This window comes from Anguilla anguilla, chromosome 6 (assembly GCF_013347855.1).
Source record: "Anguilla anguilla isolate fAngAng1 chromosome 6, fAngAng1.pri, whole genome shotgun sequence".
NCBI lineage: Eukaryota > Metazoa > Chordata > Actinopteri > Anguilliformes > Anguillidae > Anguilla > Anguilla anguilla.
In genome coordinates this window covers 59,931,611-59,953,593 of record NC_049206.1, presented here as the reverse complement: position 1 = coordinate 59,953,593, position 21,983 = coordinate 59,931,611, and the positions used below count along the sequence as shown (strand labels likewise).

Sequence of the window (21,983 nt, the reverse complement as noted above, 5' to 3'; positions counted from 1 at the left end):
GGATCAATCTAAGAACAGGAATTAGATGATGTCATCCCCTAAATCAAACTGGATCATCCCCTCATGAGCAGAAGGGCATCTTCTCAGACAGCCAATCCGGTCGCGCGTCTTCTGCTGCCAAGATGGGTTTTCGCACAAAACGCGCAACAAAACTAAGTACCGAACAGTGGCCACTTAACCCGAAAAAAGTAACAAAAGAGCACAGCGGTGTTTAAAGTTTATTTCAATAAATAAATATCAGAAGAGACAGAGCGGTCTTCCACATGAGCGTGATGTACAAGTGCAGTCGTAACCATGGTCACAGAGGGACACGTGCCAGTAACTACGGAGGAAAATAACCTGAGAAAAATAGTGGGAGTGCTTCAACTGCAACGCCAAAAGAAATATGTTAATATTAAATAAATGTCTAAAATGCTTACTGAAAAAAAAAATCTAAATGCTTATTGAATATGATTATACTGAACAGAGTTTTCCCTCAGTGTGGGTTTTTAATAAAAACATAATGGGCTACATTAGCTTCATTAATCCTGGTGTTATGATGTTATGAAATACAGTGTAAGGCACATGACTTGGCCCTGCCAAAATAAAAAAACACTGAATGAAACTCTAGTTTTATTCTAGAACAATACTCAGGTACACAAACACCCCTCTGTTCCCATTCGGATCTTATTAAAAAAAAAAACTGACAGAAAGAGAGAGGATGAGGATGATCTGCACTTCATCAGAGGAAGAAGAACCTGAATCCCCGGGATGAAGTGAGAAAGTCCCATCACAGGTCACAGGCTGGACGTTCTGTCTTCAGTTCACTGAGCAGCCAGCAGGGGGAGCAGTAACAGCAACATCACTTTGTCCTGATGGTCTGTGGCATCTACTGGTTTTCACTGCTACTCAGCACTTAATGGAGTGATTACAGCAGCAGATTACAGGTAATTCAGCCCACCTGGTTTCCTGGGTCTGAATCCGTTGCTGATTTTCAGGTGAAAATAATAAAAAAGCAGCAGAACTCTGTGGCTCTACAGGGCTCTGCTCCACACCCAATCAGGACGGGGTGTCACCGTCGCCGGGGGACCTGGGTAATTTCCGCTTGCCGTTCCGCACCGTGAGCTCCTCCTTCGGTTCGAACGTCAGCGGCACAAACCCGTCCGCGTCGGGCACCAGGACGACCCACAGCGAGCCTGGGGAAAATGCCGGAACACACCGGATCAAATCTGGGAAAATTCTAAGAAACTCTATATGCCCTCTACAGAGCAGAAAAGTCACCAGATCACCCTCAAAAAGTTTCTGTAACTTCTTTTTTGTGGAGCTGAAGGTGACCTGTGCGTTCAGGTGTCCAGCCCCCAACACGACAGACACGCACCTACAGCAACACATCTACAGACACACCGACAGACACACCGACAGACACGCGTGGCGTGTAGCATGTGGCGTGTAGCGTGTGACTCACCATGTAGCATCTCCAGCACCTGCATGTTGAAGAGGTCCTGCAGCACACGCAGGCACAGTTTACCCTCACAGAGCAGCACAGGCCTCCTGTCCTCTATGAACACAGTCTCAGACACCTGCTTCTGCGGGAGGGGAGGGGAGGGGAGGGGGGGAGGAAGGGAGAGAGAGAGAGGGGGAGCAGGGGGTAGAAAGGGAGAGAGACAGGGGAGGGGGGGGGAAGAGAGAGATGAACCAACTTTATGTTTTAGCACAGGTATTAAGTTACAGCAAAGACAGGTACAAATGTCTGCCAAGGCAACGGAATGCACACCACACGAGATCGGTTGCTGTTAGCAACCGCGGTTTGCGTGCACGAAACAGAGGTCAGTCCCCCCTACCCCCCCAGGACCAGAGAACGAGGTCAGCGGTGTCAAAATAATCCGACAGCTGCTGGCATCATCACTTCAGTAAACCCCAGGAAAAAAAATGCTAACCATCGTCTCTCCGAGCCCACCAACCATTACATTTAAAACTACACACACATCACTTTAAAAATACAGACTGTTTGGATATGCCTATACTTTCAGACACCACCAGCATCATGTTTAATCTACAGATTTAAATCTCACTACTGGCTTTCTGATCAGATGGCTATTGATCAAGCCGTTTACACAGCGATAAGTTTGCCGTTAATTTAATTAATATTTTGTACCATTTCCTCAAGAGAACTATTTCAGCAGATTATGAGGTGTCACAAACATTCTGTGACAACATACGACAGATCAGTCGGGAAAACAGCACACCTGGACTTTCTCAGGCTTGGTCATGGTGAGGGTGTTTCTGAACCTTTGAAGAATTTTTCCAAGTTCATAGTCAGTGTTCTAGAACTTGGTGAATTACCAGTAGAGATTGTTCCATCAGCACTAGAATGTTCAGTTAAGGACTTTCTAATCACACATTTGCGATTTTACAACTTCAATGGTTAAGGGCTTGTAAGACAGACGGATACCTGGCAGGAGACGATGACGTAGGGGGCCTCTGCGCGGGACGGGTAGCAGCTGGAGGCCCTCCTCCCGTTCAGGACGTAGTCTTGGATTTTGGATATGCGCTGCTGCATCTCTGCGAAGCGGGCAAACATCCGCTCCGTGTCCAGGGTGTGTTGCTCTGCGGGACGGTCTGCGGGCGCGAACCGCGGGGAAGCGCACCGGCTGGACTCCCGGCTCCCTGGGCCACGCCCGCCCACCAGCAGGCCGGCCACGCCCCCGCCGGGCTCCGCGGACAAGGTTTCCACGGCGATGGAGGAGGTGCTGGAGGCGACGCAGTCGGAGAAGTCGGTCAGGCTGACGGTGGGGCTGGGCTCCTCCTCGCTCTGCACCTCCTCTATCAGCCTCCTCCTCCCTCCTAGGGGGGGCGCCAGCGCCCCGCTCGGCAGCACCAGCTCCGTAATCCCCCCGAAACGCTCCCCCCTGGAGACGTTCTCCGAGCCCCTCCGGGCCCCAGGGAAGCTGAAGCTGGGGTAGTGCGGATTTTGCGCAGGCAGCTGGCCGGACGCCTCGTCGTCGTACTCCAGGTCCCTGGCGAGCAGGCGGACCACGTACTTGTCGGTGCTGGAGGAGGGCAGGAAGGCGGAGTCACTGGCCTTCTGCTGCCCCACCATGAGGAGGAGCCGGCGGTCGCCAAGGAAACGCATGCCCTTCGGCCTCTCGTTCTTCTGCAGCTGGATCTGCTGCAGCTTGGGCATGGTCGCCGCGGAGACGGCGTACACCAGCACCACGCTGCAGGTGTTGGACGCCACGGCGACGGCGCGGCCGCTGGGGTCCAGGGCGATGATGTCGGGCACCAGGATGCCGGGCACGGCCAGCCTCCGGGAGGTGGTGGCCTTGCGGTCGAAGGTCACCACGACCAGGTGGGAGGAGTCCTGGCCGGAGCCCGTTAGCGTGTCGCGGCGCCGCAGGTGGAGCAGCGGGCTCGGGTCGGACCGCCGGTGTCGGCCCAGGACCTGTGTCAGGTCCACCAGCCCGGAGGGCGAGGACGCCCGGAGACTGGACAGCAGGGACCGGTCCGAGTCCGCGGAGCGCCGTCGCGAATCCGATGCGGGGTCCTCCTCCACCGTCAGCGTCACGGGCCGGCGGGACGGCACGTCGAACGCCACGCCCGCGTTCAGCCCGCAGAGCCTGTCCAGCGGCAGCTCGGTCGCCGCGGCGACCTGCGCCTCGCCCACGGACTCCAGCGCGCACACGTAGCCGCCCACGTCGAACACGGGGCAGAGGCCGCAGGGGGCCAGCGTCCGCTCCGCGTCGTTCCACGCGTAGCAGTGCAGCGCGGTTCCCACGGCGACCACCAGCCGCGCGCCGTCCCCCGTCCAGCAGGCGCAGTGGACCAGGCCGCCGCCGCGGATCTCTGCGCGGACGCGCTGGGCGTCGCCGCGCACGGACCAGAGCACGGACGCGTCGCGGCGCGTCAGCAGGGCCAGCGCGTCGGCCCTGGGGTGCCAGACGCAGCCCTGCGCCAGCAGCGGGAACGGCTCGCCCAGCTCGCACGTCTGCGTGCACAGCAGCTTGCTCTGCTCCGCCGTGCTCAGCTGCAGCTGCCACACCGTCACGCGCTTCTTGTGCTGCAGGGCGAGCAGCGCCGGGGAATCCGCGCAGCACAGCGGGCCCCAGCGCAAGCCCAGCACGTGCTCGAACTGCCCGATGACGTTGGTGTCGCCGAACTGGGGCTCCGCGCCGTCGGCGCACTGGAAAGACGTGAGGCACACCTGCTTGCCGTCCGTCCAGGCGATGCCGTGCACGGGGTGAATCGCCTGCTGCAGCGTGTTCAATCCCGTCCTCGGCAGCTTCACTTTACCCAGATCCATACTTCACCAAAGAGAGCCACGCGGCGCGGGGAACATCGCCTTCAACTCGCGTTAATCTGCGCAATTAAACCACACACGTGCAGATCACAGAAAACATCGTCAGCGCGAGCGGCTGTCTCCTTGGTTGTGAAGAGTGCACCGACAGCCATCGCGCTCTAAGAATAAAGTAAAGCTTCTTTTCTCCTTGTATCTTGGCTACTTAATCCTATGGGCAAGTGAGTGCTGAAACAAGGCCAAACTCAAGTGCAATCTGATTAGGCTTGAATGACCCGATTAATAATTTTAAACGTTCTTTGCGGATATTTATAGGTGGGATCCACCGCTAAATATTAACCTCAAGAGACGTGGCAGCGGAAAGAAATGTTTTTCTTTCAGGGATACGTTTAAAATAGACAAAATAGCTCAATAATTTACTGAAATCACTCTTCTCTAATTCAGAATCGGATTATTACATAATACGACTAAATGCAGTCCGCTAACGTTACCTGTTCATCACATGCACGACATCTGTTTAACTGATATGTAATACGTGCGTTATGCTATAAACTCGAGTTGCCGAAATACCCACTTGCTAGATGGGCAAAGGCATACCCATTATTCAGAATTAGCTAGCCTAGCTAGCAAAACCGGTATTAAACTGTCGAGATAAATGTTAGTTTACAGAATTTGACTGTAGTAAAGCTACCGAATCCATTAAAGCGCTGTATATACCTCGGCATTTAATTAACTACTTGTAGTACCCTACACCTGTCGGATAAACTTTCTCACGCAGTATCGTGTACTGTTTCAAAGCGTCCCTCGTTTCGAATGCATTTTCCCGGGGGTGAAAGTTAGCGTCGGGCCGGAAAACGGAAGTATTACCTTTGGCCATTGTGGGACATTGTAGTTTTTTTATTTAAAAAAAATAAAAAAATAAAGTTAATTTCGTGTATGAACACTAGAGGGCGGACAAACACAGCGAACGTAACAGTTTATCACAAAACTGGCATCACATGGAAAGAAAAAACAGATTATATTCTTCACATACATAGACTCTTAGAAAAAAATAGTTCTGTAAGGGTTATTTGGTTTGTCTTCATATGGGAACCCTTTTTACTCCAATATGGAACCCTCTATTGTAGGTGTGAAAAGTGAGAAACCTCCTAGATTGAGCCATTTTGCCCAGCATAGAACGCTTGAGCTAGATAAGGGCTCCTCTATGGGAGACACAGATGAGCCTTTTGGAACCCTTTCTTCTGAAAGTGTAGCTCTTAATGTACTTGGCAAATACAGCATATACCGTATCAGACGGGCAGGCCTGCACTGGTGCTTGTGATTTGACAGAGCCAGTGCAGACAGCGAGAGCCACAGAAGGGCTGGAGATTACTCTGAGAGGAGTCGCAGGTGCGAATGGCGGCTGACCAATCAGAGTGCCTTCCAACCACCTTGCGCACTGCTGCCATGGCGACTGCCCATTGGTACCACGCAGGTCTGCACTGTATGAGACTGAACTAGCCAGTCTGAACATCAGAGGGAAAAAAGCACTGAGCGCTCCAAGCACAGCACTTCGCCAAGATGGCCGACAACCAAAAGCTCCCTGTTGCCCGTCACCTGTCGCATGTCGCCCGTAGAACCTTCAGCGCCTGGGGTCCACATTCCCCCTGCGGCCGGCCAATCAGACGGCTGCCCCTCTGAAATGCGACAGACAGGCCAGAGCTGGTCGAACCGCAGGAGCTGAGGGGTGACTACAGGGATACATCACCATTATATCCAATACATCTTTATTATTATTATTATTATTATTATTATTATTTATTACCATACTTTTAGCCTCAATTTTAAATTCCATTTTAAAATCTATGACCACTGAAATAATATGTTCCTCTAGTGTCAATCAACAACCTACAACAAAATATGGAGCCCCCCTTCACACCCACTCAGTATTTCGTCAATGTTCTGTCTTAGCAGGCCCATAGTACCACGCGTGTAAAATATCTGAAAAGACTGGGGGGGAAAAAAGCTGTGAAACGCTTGAATTTCACAGAAAGTTTTAATAAAATTAATATATGATCAAAGTCCTGTAATATAATTTGGGTGTCTGGCCTTCTTCCTGAGCTGCTGAGATCGAATGCAGTCTTGCAGCTCAGACGGTACTTAGAGCTAATCAATACTTATCAGATGCCAGCCTGTAATATTTTAATGGACTTGTACTCCTTTGAGGAATTAACTGTGTAAGGCAAAAAGATACTTAAAAATTAGTAAGGGACAGAAACGGAATGTATATTTAGATTTTTTTTTTTTTTTTTTAATTTAAAAAAAAAAGTTTATTTGCGTCAAATGTAATGCGCAATAGCGTGGGACGTTTTTGCTGTAATGATAACCTGGATTGGGTTTCCCTTTCAGCCAATCACCTGACTCCTGCCACTGAGTTGGGCGGGGAAGGAACCGTTCCAAAATAAGAACGCGCAGAAACGCGGATAGTGGTATCACCATTTGCCAACCGCACTGATTTTGTTTTATAGGGTTGAGATAGGAGTAAAATATCTCAAACCACTAACAAATTCAGATTCACTCCGATAGGCTTAAACACCCGTCATTTACAGTAATCCATAAGGTTTTTGACGATGTAGATAGACTTCGCAGAAGTGAGCTTTATAGCAGAGATACGCACAGTCTTAACGAGATGCATCGTTGACGCATTACTTCAGTCCGTGTCCTGAGAACGTATATACGTTTTCACCAAAAATCTCGATGTTTTGCATAAAAGGTTGAGAAAACAAACAGAATAGCGTTTCCTTGCAGTGTAGTATAATGTGACGGATACGTGTAACCCCCCTGCCACCTATTTTTTGTTCGAATTAGGTGGTTTATTAAAATTTAACACAATGCAAGTTTGGCCAGGTGCGAGTTACAATTTAGCAGCTGTAAGTATGACTGGCGGACTACAGTTGGAAAGCGGAGCAGTAAGCTGAGGACGGAATTGGGGAGGGAGATAGTCTTCGCGTAATGTAACTGAGCCGATCTTGGCTCTAGAGTACAATACTGTCAGTAGTCGAGGGGAGGGGGGCTAGCAGTAGCTGGCTCCGTCAGTAGTGGAGAGAGAGGGTTGGCTGTAGCAGGCTAATTTTCCAGCATATAGTACATTAGTGTTATCAAGCTAGATACAGTTGCGATCTAGCCCATTCTGTCCCATTTTCGGCAAAAAATCAACTAGCTAGCTAGATACCGTTACTTCAAGTACTAATGGGTGTGGAGGTTGAGACCATATCTCCCGGAGACGGTAAGGTGTAACGCTAGTGTTGAATTAACTAGCAGGTTGTTCGTTATCCAGATTTCACAGGCACTGCTCGATAAACTTGGATATTTGACTGGATATCGAGGTTTCTTAGCTATCTCGCTTACAACTGCCTTACTGGATCTATCTGACGAATGGTTCAATTGCTTTCTAACAACTGAGCTAGACTAAAGCCGGGGAATTATTTGTCTCCTACATTACTAGCATATTAACTTAAATGTAATAGTCCGTTCAGATATGCTACTTCTGCAGGCTGCAGACTGCAAACAAGCATGTCAATCTAGCGCTGGCTAGTTTGGAGTAGTTGTCACTATGCTACCTAGCTATCCATACTATCAGCTAGCTACGAAGCGGCACTGCGATTAAGTTGCTAGACCTAATGGTAATGCATCAAACAGACGTTTTGTTGCTTTTCAGGAACTTGGCTGTTAGCATGTTGCCCAGTTTACCTCAACTAATAGCCATTGGTATCGGTTTTGTGCATGTCCAGTAATTATGCTAGTCAGTTTACCAGATGCCTTGCGTACGTGGAGCGTAATTTAGACCTAGTACCAGCAGAAGCGTTAGTCAAGCTAGCAGCCAACTCGGGGTTACGTGGCGAACATTGCTTGTTAGTCTAGCTAACAACATGGATGTATTCTCTTTAGTTATAATTAGACGAGTTTTATGTGTATTAGTTTAAGATTATTTTACATTTCCAAAACCGTATCCCTGTCTGGTGATTCATAGCCGGTGTTTAAATGTGTGAGCTGGGTGGTTTGGACACGGTTTTATTGCTAGCCTACATTAGCATGTGTTTGTTACAGTTGCTCGCTGTTTAAATCTGTGGCTGGCTGGCGAGCACGCCGTGTGCGCTAAATCTAAAAAAAAAACTGCATGCGAAGTTTGATACAGGAGTCTGATTCAGAGCCGTTGTATTCATTTAGCAACTCCGTTATATCCACGAACTTTAATGTTGGCTATCTAAGTTTGTCGGTAGTTACATTAGTCTACTTCAAACGAGCAGAATCTTGCACGTTTTGCGCTGTTGACCCGCTCCAAATGCAGAATCAAGGCGATTTTGGAGTTTGTGGTGTTTAACCGCTTGCTTCTGCCTGGGTTTCTAGAAGTTTCGTGCCAAGTGGTAATTACCTGGTGTAACGTGTTGGTTTTGGGCTTGTAACTAATTGCCAAGGCAATGATTATAGCTACTAAAGCAATTTCTCCCGTTTTAACAGCGTAGCTGTCAGAGAGTGCTTCACGTTTATTTGGCACCAGTTGGTGATTGTATTTAATCCCCGCCACAAATATTTATATTAAATTGATTAGTGTACACAGGTTACCACACTGCATGCGTAGACTTCTCTTCGAAGACAGTGTTCTCTCGGGCAGTGCCTCCAAACTGTTAATTCTTTTGTCTTTGCTAATGACTGCGCGGTTGTTCACTGTCTTCTGTGTCCAGAACGGAACGGAAAACTGACCCCGTTTGGCTATGAAACGCCCACGCATTACCTGGCCTGTCACCAAGCCTGCTTGCGCCGTTTTTTTAAAATTATGACTATATTTTTTACCATAATTGTTCGGATAAGCAGGAAGCCACAAATCGTTTCGCCTTCTCTTCGCGTAGTTTTTACGGCCAGACTCTCAAACTTCTAATCTTTTTTCGAGGGGAAGCATTTTTTTAAGCGGGTCACATTTGAGTGGCCTAATTATATCGGAGCCACGTGGGATTCACGAGATTTGCGTTGGCGTGCCAAGCGCAAGAGTAGTCTACAATGCGCCCAGTTTGCACAGCTTAGACTTTTTGAACGGGCCCAGGTAAACAGGACATAGACCAGATGAGCTCGATTCGTGCACCTGAGAGGTGTGTAGAGGTGCAGGGTCCTCATTACTGCTGTTTCTGTCGCTACTGTTAGGAAAATGAGTAGACCATGTACTCTCTGACGCTAAGATCCAGTACACACCACCCTGTGGCCACTCTGACTCCAGCTGCAGAACACTAATGTTAAGTGTTCAATCAACTCTGACGAGTTTGAGTCCAGTTAGGACCATGTGTACTCCACTGGAGTAAAACATTTTAAAAATCATCTGAATTATTTTACACAGGGGTGTCTCCAATGGGGTGGCCTGTGTGGCACTGGCCACCTCTGGAATTTGATTGGCCACTCTATATTTCCACCAAAAATAGCGCATTATCATTGGCTAATATAAACTGTTGCCCATAGTGTCCTAAGCCCCCCTACTGTCTCTGTGACCCCCCCCGGCCACCCCATGAAGAAAATTCTGGTAACAACGCGGTGTTCTCTGGCCAGTGCATTGCTTTACGTTTGGCAAACTGTCTCATCCGGCCGCTTAAATGAGCTGTGAGCCGTATTGCAGGAACGGAACTGAATATCCCTGGCAGAGCCAGGAGCAGGCTAACGGGATCGTCACATAGGACCGTGTATACGGGATTAATGTTATTTAGCAATCAAATGTGTTCTGTTTAAAGGTTGACTCACCGAGAGAGAGGCAGCTGTCACAATTATTATTATTATTATCGTTTGTTGTTACAGTCCGAATGTGTAATTATAAAAATGACGTGTTGAGATTGACAGGTGCAGGAAAACAGGGTGTGGGTTTGAATAGGCCACGCTGGCCCAGTGAAAGTGCTTTTTATTTTTATTTCCTTTTACACCAGGGGGGTCTGGAGCCCCCCCCCCCCCCTCCCCTCCCCCATGGCATTCCTCTCTCTGACTCACGTTCTCATTCCTGGTACATCCCCCACCCCGTCCCACACACACACACACAGATACACACGCACATATACACACCACACACACACACACACACAGATACACACGCACATATACACACCACACACACACACAGATACACACGCACATATACACACCACACACACACACACACACAGATACACACGCACATATACACACACAGATACACACGCACATATACACACCACACACACACAGATACACACGCACATATACACACCACACACACACACAGATACACACGCACATATACACACCACACACACACAGATACACACGCACATATACACACCACACACACACACACACACAGATACACACGCACATATACACACCACACACACACACTGAATTTGTGTCACAGTTCGAGTCGAGCTCTTTTCAGGAGCGTTGCCGCGGTACAACGTTTGTCTGAACGTGGCGCTGAATTTGTATTTTGGGCCGCTGCGCTACTTCCAGGCTACACTTTGGGCATCTTGCACAGCTTTACATTTAGCGTATGATCCATTTATACAGCTGGATATTTACTTAGGCAAACCAGGTTAAGTGCCTCGCTCCAGGGTACTGAAACAGCACCCTTACACCCCCAGCCTTACAAGCCCTGTTCCCTACCCACTCTAATCCACTGGTACCCTGCTGTAGCTAGCTAGCTACAGCGACTGTCGAAAGGGTGATGGTCATCTTGCCTTGTAACTCGAGAGAATATTAAAAAGTTAACAACCTTTTTTGTTTGTCTCTTGTCTGTATTCAGTATTAGGCGTCACATGCAGCACAGGATATGAGTAAAAGTGTGTTTCGTTCGAGACACGGCCTGACTGCTGTGCTTTCTGGCCTTCTGGTGCTGCTGTGTGGAACTCCTGCTCAGAATGCTGCAAGTGATATAACTTACTGAATAATGGCGTCTTGCTGGGGAGTTATTCTCTCTCTCTCTCTCTCTCTCCCTCTCTCTCCCTCTCTCCCACACACACATATTGATTAATTCAGGATTAAATTCTCTGCCCCCCCCCCCCAAAAGAATCCTGCCCACGTGAGAATGTGATAAGACGGAGATTCGGAGGCGGGGGGTGTAGATGGGAGGTGTTGGTGTGATTTTATGGGAGCCGTTTCCGCAGAGTCTTCCTGTTTAACGAAACAAGTTCGCAGAATAGTCCAAATCGCACTGCATTCGCAATCAGACATTTACATATACACGCATTTACATATATGTGCATTTATAAATATATACATTTACATATATACGCATTTACATATATAAACATTTACATATATACGCATTTACACAACGCCTTTACGTTCAAGCAGTTACATTTACATTTATGTTTAGGCGGCTATATTCACACTTATACATTTACATTTAGAAAGTTACATTTGCATTTATATTTACCCATTTACATTTACATGTGCGCATTTAGCAGATGCTGTTAAGCTGATTGATATGCACAGGCGCTGAAAAAAGGTTTGGGCCACAGGACGCTGGTGCTGACACATCTGAGTCACAGCCTGGGGGGGGTGAACACCAGCCCCCAGCCAAACGCTGGTACATATCACCTGTGGCTGGTCCGTTTGTCTGATCTACCAGCCACTACCAGGCAGGTGACCACCCGTCACTTGGAGGTCCTGTTCTGTTCTAAATATCTTGTCGTGTGGAAAAAGGGCGAAATTGGCAGGTGAATTTTGGGATGCACCCGCCCCTGTGGCCAGTAGGGTTAGTTTCTTCCCCTGGTCTCTCTTTCTCCCTCTCTTCTCCCCAGTCTTTCTGTCTCTCCTTTCCTGCTTTTCCCTCTCTCTCATTTCCTTTCCCTCAGTCTTTCTTTCTCTCACCCTCTCGCTGTCTCTCTCTCTTTCTTTCTCCCTCTCACTGCAGTAATGGTAGGTCTGTACTAGTTGTGTCATACGGTGCAGTGCTAACAGAGAGTAAAATGATGTTGTCGCTAATGAGATGTCATCAGGAAGCCAAGTAACCAGTAGGTTCACGGGTTCAAATCCTTGGTTTGCTTAAATCACTCCCCCCCCCCCCCCCCCCCCCGAAGAGGCAAAGCCTGCTGTATGTAGAAGCAGTGCTTCTTTGGCATGGCACTTGTTGTACGTCGCTCTGGATAAGAGCGTCTGCTAAATGCCTGTAATGTAATGTAATGTAATGGCGTCAGTAGCAATGCTAAATGTATGTAACCTGAGTAACGTACATGCACGTGTGTAACAGGATACATTACAGGATACAGGATGTCCGTACGGAACAGTATTTGTTGCTGACTGTGACCGTTCTCCTTAAAACAGGGAGGACATTTCCAAAGAAAGGACAGACGTGTGTGGTGCATTACACAGGTAAGACCAGTGATTCATGTCCTGTGCCCAATCTCTTCTTTTTCTGGTGGGGGTGAGGGGGCGGGTGAGCGGCGGGGGCGAGGGGGTGGGGGGGTTAACCGTAAGGGAAGCCGCTCAGACTGAGGTAAGCTTCCCTCTGCAGCGCGTTCTCACACTGCTGTATGTGGGGTTTTTGGGAGCGGCCTGTCCTAACCGCAGAGGTAATTCTGGGTAAGTGCATTAGGGATTAATGCTGCGAGTTTCACAGCTGCAGTGCTCAGAGGTGTGGGCTCCAGCAGAATTTCTGCTTGCGTTAGCGGAACGTTCTGGAAACGTCCGCTGCGCCTTCCCTACCTTTTTCTTTTTTTTTTCTCTCTCCTCGATCTTGTTTTTTCAGTTTTTTTTTTTTTTTTTTGTTCTGTCCTGGGCACGGAATGTTGGGGTGGGGATCCGGACGTCTGCTGGGTAAATAAACAGAGATTATCGCTTTCGGTTTCCGTGGAAACGAGGCGATGGGCGGGGCCGCTGTCGTTTCCTCAGAGGCTGGCCGCGGCGGACAGGAAGTGGAGGCGTCTGGATTCCGCCGTGTCTGAGTGTGCAGGAAATGTGTACAGGAAGTTCAGTGTGTAGCGCTTTACAAAGGGCATCATCACAAAGCAGCTTCACAGAGCTCTGGGCCTGACCCCCCCCCCGCCAGGCCTGGGGCGACGGTGGCACACTTGCTTGTTTTCTGTGTGATGCGTAACCCAGGACCCAGGTGACGTACAGGTGTATCCGGGCGTGGCCAGGTAGAGTGAGTGTGAGTGGGACAGGTCTCTGTGCGGGACGTCCTGCTGTGTCGCACCCCCGCCGTGTCAGTCAGACTGATCCAGCTCTTCAGTCCCCCTCACCTCCCTCCCTTTCTCTCCCTCCCTCTTTCTCCCCTTTCTCTCTCACTCCCTCCCTCTTTCTCTCTCCCTCTCCAGAGTGAGAGAGGGACACATGCTGGGCTGAGACAGGGAGAGAGATTCAGAGAGAGAGAGAGAGAGACGGAGAGAGAGAGTCAGAGAGAGAGAGACGGAGAGAGATTCAGAGTGAAAGTGAGAGAGGCACACATGCTGGGCTGAGACAGGGAGAGAGAGAGAGAGAGAGACGGAGAGAGAGAGTCAGAGAGAGAGAGACAGAGAGAGAGAGAGAGTCAGAGAGAGAGAGACGGAGAGAGAGAGTCAGAGAGAGAGAGAGAGACAGAGAGAGATTCAGAGAGAGAGAGAGAGAGACGGAGAGAGAGAGAGATTCAGAGTGAAAGTGAGAGAGGCACACATGCTGAACTGCTGAATCGACCCCACGGCACTTTGATTTATGCCTGGGTTTCATTTTACTTCACACCGTAGTCACCACCCCCCCCCCCCCCACCTCGGTCAGAGGAGGGTCATCTCTCACTCCCGGGACGTGTGCTGATGCAGGCTGGGGTGGGTGGGGTGGGGCAGGGTCTGTCCCGTTGGGGTGGTGGGGTGTGGGGTTGCCTATATTAAGCAGCTAGCTCCGTGCTGCAGCAGCGTGAGAGGGCTCTATATTAAGGTCTGGGCTGCAGCGGCGCTGACCCTGTTAGCGGAGCGCTAACACAGAATCCGGCCCCCTTGGCCCCCCGCCACTTTCCCACAGCAGGTGCGCCTCTAATTCCCTCTCTCCCCGGAGGAAGACTCAGTTAACCCTCTGATGAGCAGGCTTTATTTGGAATGTTTTTTTTTCTTTCTTAACGTTCTAAGCCGAGTGTTCTAGAACTCCGTTCCTTTCGGTCGCCAGTGGTGGCGATTGTGACATCAGCATTGGAATGTTCGGTTTAGAACGTTCTAATCACACACGTGATCCTGTGCATTACCGGGGTTAAAGATGTCAGACGTATGCCAGCCTGCTGATTGTGCTTCACAGTGAGGGGAGAAGGGGTACTGCAGGGTCTGGCCAGAAATTTAAAACAATCACCACACGAATAGCCTTGATTGACCGCTATTTAGACCTGTCAACACTGATAATTGGTCTTTCCTTGGGGTTTCTCTTATGTGGAGCAAAAAGCATCCTATTGACAATTCAAACTGTTTTATTATATAATCTATATAACAGCTTAGTTTGTCCTGCACTTGGACCCACAATACGAGCAAACCAACCTTAACAGGCCATTATTTAGTCCATAAATTAACACAAATAAGTAACCGTAGTTGACCCTTGTTAGGGTAAACCCTAGCTGGCTGCACACGCAAATGCTTTCCCCTCGTTTGATGGACACCTGCTCCGAGCAGAGAGCAGATGGATTAGCCTTGGCTTGCTTCAGTGGGGCAGATCCTGTTTTAGCAGCAGGGGAAAGCCACACGGCTCAATTAAAATTTCTCCCGGCTGATCTCGCTGCCATAAATGCCAGCGTGGCGGCCGATGGCGAAGGATCAGCCCTTTTGTTAGCCCGCGCTGCTGATGGAAGTGACCCCCCCGAGCTCCAGAGCGGCGGGGATCTCAGACAGCGGCGGCCATTGTTGGGGGGCGAGAGTCACGGGCGCCGTGACAACCGATCCCCTCGGCTCTCGCTGATGATGTCAGTTCTAAAAAGGAGCAGAGCCCCTGTCTGGCATTTAAGGGGGTGTGTTCGCCTCCCCCCCCCCCCCCCCTTCATGTGCTCAGCCCAACACCTCCATGTCATTACTGGCCTTTATTTAACCCCCTTTAAATTACTACAGGGCGTACGAGACGCTGTGGAGGATTTGCTCTGTGTTAATAAAGTGGTGTAAAATGTCATAGCAAAAGCCGGTGTAAATCTGCTTAGTTTTTGTTTTTAAAAAAATGCTGCCAGCAGTTTTAATCCGTGTGTATTTTAATGTGGGTTAATTAATTAGCAAGCCGTTAGCTGTTGCTGTTTTACTGAAAGGAAGTCTGTGTTGTGGTGTAGTTACACTTTCCTGACTGAAAGGCTGTAAATATACCAGCGTCATTAGCTACTCTCCTTTAAAAAAAATAAACGAATGCTCGGCTTGTTCATGAATGATTACATAAAGGATACATAAATCAATAAAAATGAGTAAACATTAAATATTTAAATCTGGCGGGGAGGGGGGGGGGAGTAGAACAGGCTTTGATATTAATTTTGTAATAATATTGCTGAATCTGTTGTTAAAAAGGCCGGTGCTGTACTGTATTTTTGGGCGGGATATAGACGGACCCGGCCTGCGTGCGTTATCGCGTTTCACGGGAGTCTGGTGGGGTCAGGTTCACCCTCCGGGCCGGATACAGTAAACTGCTGTAAAAATAGCAGCTTCTGCTGGCAGCTTCAGATAGAGTCAGTTTCACTGAGAGGGTTCGAACTGTGAGAGCACAGTGGGAGGACTGCAGTGTTACAGTGTTGCACTACACTGTTCCGTTACCTTACATTAGATTGTTACGTTACGTTTTACTGCATTACGTTGCATTACATCATGTTCCATTATATTGTCACCTTACATCATGTTACGTTACATTGCACTACATTACATTGCCTTGCGTGATGTTACATTATGTTGTTACATTACTGTGTTACATTACACTGTTACATTACATTATTTTCATGTAGCCGAAACCCTTGTTTAGAGTGGTTTACAGTGTGGGTGAAGTGTAACCGTGTTCACTTGATTACTATGGACATTTAGTACCCGATCTGGCTGACAGCATTTCCAGTCCAGAAAGTATAGACTTTCAGTCATGTGGAGAGGGAGAAGAAATGTGTAAAAAAACAATAAAAGCACATTGTAGAAGCGCACAGGAGTAGATTTACGTAGCATAGCAGTTTTTAACTTTTGTTTTTGTAATTTAGTTTTTCCTCTTTGCGGGGTTTTAAAATTTTTTTACAGTATGACTGGCCCTACTGTGTGTATAAAAGCCTTCTTAAGGAATCATATTTCATAGGAGAAAGGATTCTTCATAACCCGAGTACAGGAAATAAAACACAGTGAAGGTACGTGTCTGATCGATGGTGTGGGATCGATGCTCCTGAGCACAGGATGCTGGTTTTGCAGTCTCTCATTGCACTGTGCTTTCAGGAGCTTAGTTTAATCAATTTTACACCATCATCTTCACCCCCCCCCCCCTCCTTAATTTCTCTTGCCACTTCACCGACTCCCCCTTCAAACCTCCACTGGGTCTCCAGACCCCCCCGAAAATCTTAAGAAATTGGTTGGGAGACTGGAACGGTTGCTCAGCTCCTTCATTGTGACAATAAATTGTGTCAAAAGGCTGAATGATTTATAGAGCATTTGATTGTTCAGAGAATTATTCATAGAGTAAATAAAGCAAAAATAATTGATGGAGTTGTGGCTCTAGTCTGCTCTTCCCCAACCCTTTTTTTAATCTTGCCTAAAATTAAAAGTTTGAAGAATAACAAACAGCGAAGTGTTTGAATGTGGATAAGTAGGTAGTGCTGAGCTGTGGCCTAATTCTTGTTCCAGTACCAGAAAAAAAAAAAACTCAAATCCTGGCCTGGAATTTATTAAAACCTCCTGCTTACGGCCTCCGGAATGTCTTTGGGTCAGAGCGTGGACGTTACTGGCCCGGATTTAACCGTCTGAAAAACACAGATCCCAAAAAGGCTCTTATGTAAAGTCCCGCTCTTTCAGCTGTAGCGCCTCAGCGGGGTACATGCAGGCTATTCCGTGCCAGGTTTCCTAAGCCAGTTCAGTTCCGTTTTTATTTATTTATTTATTTTATTTTTTTTAACATTCTGGTCCAATTAGGGATTTCTGCTCTGACAGCAGTACTCTAGGCGACGGCTGACCCACATACCCACAGAACCAGGCGATGGTTTGGGCTCCCGGACCACTTCTCACACGCTGGTGGTTCACGAGGATGTGAGCTCGCTTTCGAATGGCCTTCCTGTCTCTGGGGGAGCATCGAGTACGACTCTAGAAAACCGAAAAATCCCTGAAACAAATTTTAAAAGATTAATTCCAAAAACCTCTGACACCAGTGTTTGATTCGAGATGTATTGCATCTCAGAAAATATGTAGTCTTCTGGCTTTCACTGTGGGCTACTGGACAGTTTTCACTCTGTGAACAGACAACGGTACATTTGTTTTCTTAGTTTCAGGGATTTTAAGTAAATCATCCTGAGCTGTGCTGCCTGTATATTCAGCCTTAGCTGTGCTACCTATAGATTCAACCTTAGCTGTGCTGCCTGTAGATTCAGGCTCAGCTGTGCTGCCTGTAGATTCTGCCTCAGCTGTGCTACCTGTAGATTCAGCCTGAGCTGTGCTACCTGTAGATTCTGCCTCAGCTGTGCTGCCTGTAGATTCAGGCTCAGCTGTGCTGCCTGTAGATTCTGCCTCAGCTGTGCTACCTGTAGATTCAGCCTGAGCTGTGCTGCCTGTAGATTCTGCCTCAGCTGTGCTGCCTGTAGATTCAGCCTGAGCTGTGCTACCTGTAGATTCAGCCTGAGCTGTGCTACCTGTAGATTCAGCCTCAGCTGTGCGGCCTGTAGATTCAGCATGAGCTGTCCGTGGTGCTGAAGTGTTTGGAAGACAGCAGAATTTAATATCCTACCTGGAATATTTAATATCATCCCTGGCTTGCTTAATGCTGTACTGGAATCTTTAATAGCGTACTTTGATTATTTAATATCGTATCTTGTTTTCTGCGGTCCTGCTTCTTCTCTTGGAATATGATTAAATATGATGATATTATATTTACTCTGCGTTGTATATTACCGTGGGTAGATTTATTAGGATTTTCTTTTTATTATAGGGATTCCACATCTTTTTTGGGAAACTCATTCTAATTCAAACTGCCCCCCCCTCATATCACAACTCCTTAATTCTTTAATCAGGTGCCGTGGAAACTTTTATTTTATTTTATACGTATTCTTTTATTTTCCTTTTTAATTTTGTTGTATTTAATGTGCACATTTGGCGCACTTGTAAAAGAGTACTCCTGCTTTCAATGTGCCTCAGAGTTTAAATAAAGGAAATTCACTCCTGCCTGCTGGTTTGTTTTTAATCTTACAGATGAAACGGTAACAGTAATGCCTCTCCCCTTTTTATTGTGTTCTGTTGTGTTTCTAAAGCAGACCGACGGGAAGGTTTCTTGTAACCATGACAAAAAAATGTTTGCTGGTGTTGAAATGGAAGGAATTTTATTTTTCCTTCGCCAGGCATGTTGCAGAACGGGAAGAAATTTGATTCGTCGAGAGACAGAAACAAGCCCTTCAAATTCAAGATGGGCCGACAGGAAGTGATCAAAGGCTGGGAGGAAGGAGTCACACAGGTAAGGGGGGGCGGGGGGGGGGGGGGGGGGGGGGGGGGGCTGGGGTGTGCTACCTGTCTGGGCCTCGACGGCAGGGAACGCGTTTGGGTTCAGGTTCAGGTCTGCATGGCTGTTGTTATTTTAAGAATTTATGATCTAGGAAAAAACCATAGATACATTAATGCATGGGTGTCCGGTCTTATCCAGAAAGGGCCAGCGTGGGTGCAGGTTTTTGTATTAGCCTTGCACTACAAACCCTGATTCTCTATTCAGGTTAGCCCTGTTTAATGTGGGGCTGTGGGTAAGATGTTCTCTGTGCAGGTTTGCCCAGTTTAATGTGGGATTGTGGGTAAGATGTTCTCTATGTAGTTTGGGCCAGTTTAATGTGGGATTGTGGGTAAGATGTTCTCTGTGCAGGTCTGCCCAGTTTAATGTGGGATTGTGGGTAAAATGTTCTCTGTGGTTTAAATACTGCAGGTGCTTCTGTGGTTTGAGGTATGAAGCTGAGTGAAAAGCACAGAGTCAGCGAATCTGTTTATTGTTCCAAAAACAGGCTAAAGGTGCCCATTTGTGTTTTTGTGTGTGTGTGCTCGTACACGCGTGTGTGTATGTGTCCCCAGATGAGCCTGGGACAGAGGGCTAAGATCACCTGCACACCAGACATGGCTTATGGGGCCACAGGTCACCCCGGGGTCATCCCGCCCAACGCCACCCTCATATTCGACGTGGAGCTCCTGAAACTCGAGTGAAGACTCCCAGAGAGGGGGAGTGGCCATCCCTGCCCCGCCCCCGGCCCCTCCCTGCCTGACTCCGCCCCTGACCCCACCCTCTGTCCACGCCCCCGAATGATTTCAGCATCTTAAACCTCTTTCTTAACCAATCCTCTGCTTTGCTGCCAACTGTGCCAGTTAGACGCCTTTTTACATACTGATACCACCATATGGCTTCCTATTTACCATGTTTATATCTTACACAAAAAATGTTTGATCTTTGTTGCTTTTCATTTTTAAGTTGTACATTTTTATTGAATCTGCAAAATCACAGCAAAATAGCTGGATCCCTATATATATATATATATATATATATATATGTATAATATATATATATGTATATATATATATATAAATATGAGTATTTACTGAGGTGTAGGCTGCTGCCAGGCTGTTGTGAGTGCAAGTAGGACTTGTGTACAGTATTCTCTGTTTGAATGGGCATTAAGAACCCCTGTCTGCATTGGTGCTTTTTTTCCCGGTGAGCCGAGCTGTGCTGAGTGTTAGCCGCGTTTCGCACGTTTCGCACGTTTCTCTCTCTCTTACCGCTGGCGGCGAGGTGCGGCGCAGTCTCCCTGCATGCTGACGGGCGCCTCAGCCCAGAGCCCGCCTCGCGCAGTCCTCCGCTCTTAATTTGAAAAAGTTGGGCGCGCGTGTGTGTGGTCCGTGCCCTTTGACCTTTGAAAGGGTGCCGTGTGGAGAGAAGCCTGTTCTGCTGAACTCTCCTGCTGAAAACGGCAACCAGTGTTCCCAACTTTTCTGCACTAAAAAATATTTAATTAAACTAGTCCCCCCCCCACCCCGCCCCCTAACCCTGCAGAAGTTGCTTACTGTTACTTACAGATGTTTCTGGGGGTTTGGACTGCAGGGAAAATTAGTCATGTTCTGCATGCTCCATTTTGGATTTTTGGGCGCTCTGGTTATTGCATAAATGAAATGCACGTTAGATTTTAAAAATTATTTTCTTTTGCTTACTTGGGTAGTAAATCCTAGTAATGGAGGCAAAGTACTATGTGTAGACAGGTCTTGGATTCTAGTTCTGGCAACATAAATTGGCAGGTTTGGCGACACTGATCAGTGTCTCTGTGCTGTGGGCTTTACCTGCAGCCCTTTCTCAGGTGTGTGTGGCTCCGCCCCCTACAGGGTTACACAGGTAAAAAAAAAGTGAGCCAATGAAAGATGTGCTTTTCCAGTTTTTTTTTTTCCTATGTGACTTTTTAAAATTCTCACAGTTGGAAGCACGTAGTACTTCACTTTATACAATGCAACATTAACACGCTAGCATGTGTAATGCTGCACAGAAAAACGGCGTGCACTATACATTAATTCATCATGCCGAACTAGCCATTACCCAGTCAAAAATCACACACTCGTCTTAGGTGGCCATTTTGCCTTGTGCAAGGCGTGGTGCATCATAAACAGCTCCATTTTTGGGTTATTCCATTGGGTTTATTCTAGAATGTTCACAGTGTGCTTCACTGGAAGCTACCCACTTAAAATCCCAGAAATGTCTAAGTATTTTTGTAATGAATATGGAGAATGAAGCACAATAATTGTTTTCTCTCATTAATAAACATGTAGAGTTGAGGATGAGACAGAAATTCTGCACGTTTTACATTAGCACGACCACTTTCGTCCTAAGAATTTTAATCCGTTTGAAGTTTGAGCGATCTCACCTGGCGCGTCACCTGTGTTTACAAAACTGTACTCTCAGAAAGTGTCACGAGCCTTTTCCAAAGGAAGGTGTTCTGAAACTCATCGCTGAAAAGCAAAACATAAAGAAAAGAAGACTCCAAAGAGTGATCATATTAATATATGTCTTGGTTTGATACATAAAATAATACATTTGTGTCCTGTTTTATTTTCCCTCTGGCTCATTACCTCTGCAATTTAGTGTCTGTTACCCATATCCCATCATGCACTGCGGCTTTCCAATGTCCAAGCACTGCTCTGACTTGTAGCCTCTAATTTTCTGATCAATGACTCAAGGATGAAATGACTTTTTACCGACAGCGCTCACTGACAGCTGTAAATCTGTTCGGTTCTCTATGTGGTCCTGTTTGGAGGCGGCGCCAGGAATGCTGGGTAAAACTGGTGCACCATGGGAAACCTGGATGTGGCTGAACAATAATCTTCTCCTCAGTCAGCTTTTACTGGCAGTGGAGATCTCCTGGCCTGCACTTTTACAGTTGTCACCAAAGGCATGCCACAGCTGTATTCACAAACATTGTATGAAAATAAATAAATGATTTATGAGGAATGACTTTAACATTAAAACTGGTGTATGGTGGATTTTTTAAATGCATGTCTTGGAGCAGGAAGAAGTGTTAAAAAAAGTTTGTGTTAACCCACTTGTGCAAAATACAGCATATATA

At 47.6% G+C, this 21,983-nt stretch overlaps 2 protein-coding genes across 2 annotated transcripts; one reads left to right on the top strand and one right to left on the bottom strand.

Moving 5' to 3' along the window:
- Positions 1-204: 204 nt before the first annotated feature.
- wdcp (WD repeat and coiled coil containing) lies at positions 205-5,117 on the bottom strand. The gene is made up of 4 exons (XM_035422576.1): positions 4,765-5,117; positions 2,432-4,335; positions 1,445-1,565; positions 205-1,175 (listed from the first exon to the last, which is right to left on the bottom strand). The coding sequence occupies exons 2-4, from the start codon at positions 4,277-4,279 to the stop codon at positions 1,039-1,041; spliced, it is 2,106 nt and encodes a 701-aa protein (XP_035278467.1). The 5' UTR covers positions 4,280-4,335; positions 4,765-5,117; the 3' UTR covers positions 205-1,038.
- Positions 5,118-7,292: 2,175 nt separating this feature from the next.
- fkbp1b (FKBP prolyl isomerase 1B) lies at positions 7,293-21,885 on the top strand. Its single transcript, XM_035422616.1, has 4 exons — positions 7,293-7,538; positions 12,584-12,631; positions 18,747-18,859; positions 19,459-21,885. Exons 1-4 carry the CDS (start codon positions 7,502-7,504, stop codon positions 19,585-19,587), a joined length of 327 nt encoding a protein of 108 aa, XP_035278507.1. The 5' UTR covers positions 7,293-7,501; the 3' UTR covers positions 19,588-21,885.
- Positions 21,886-21,983: the final 98 nt, after the last annotated feature.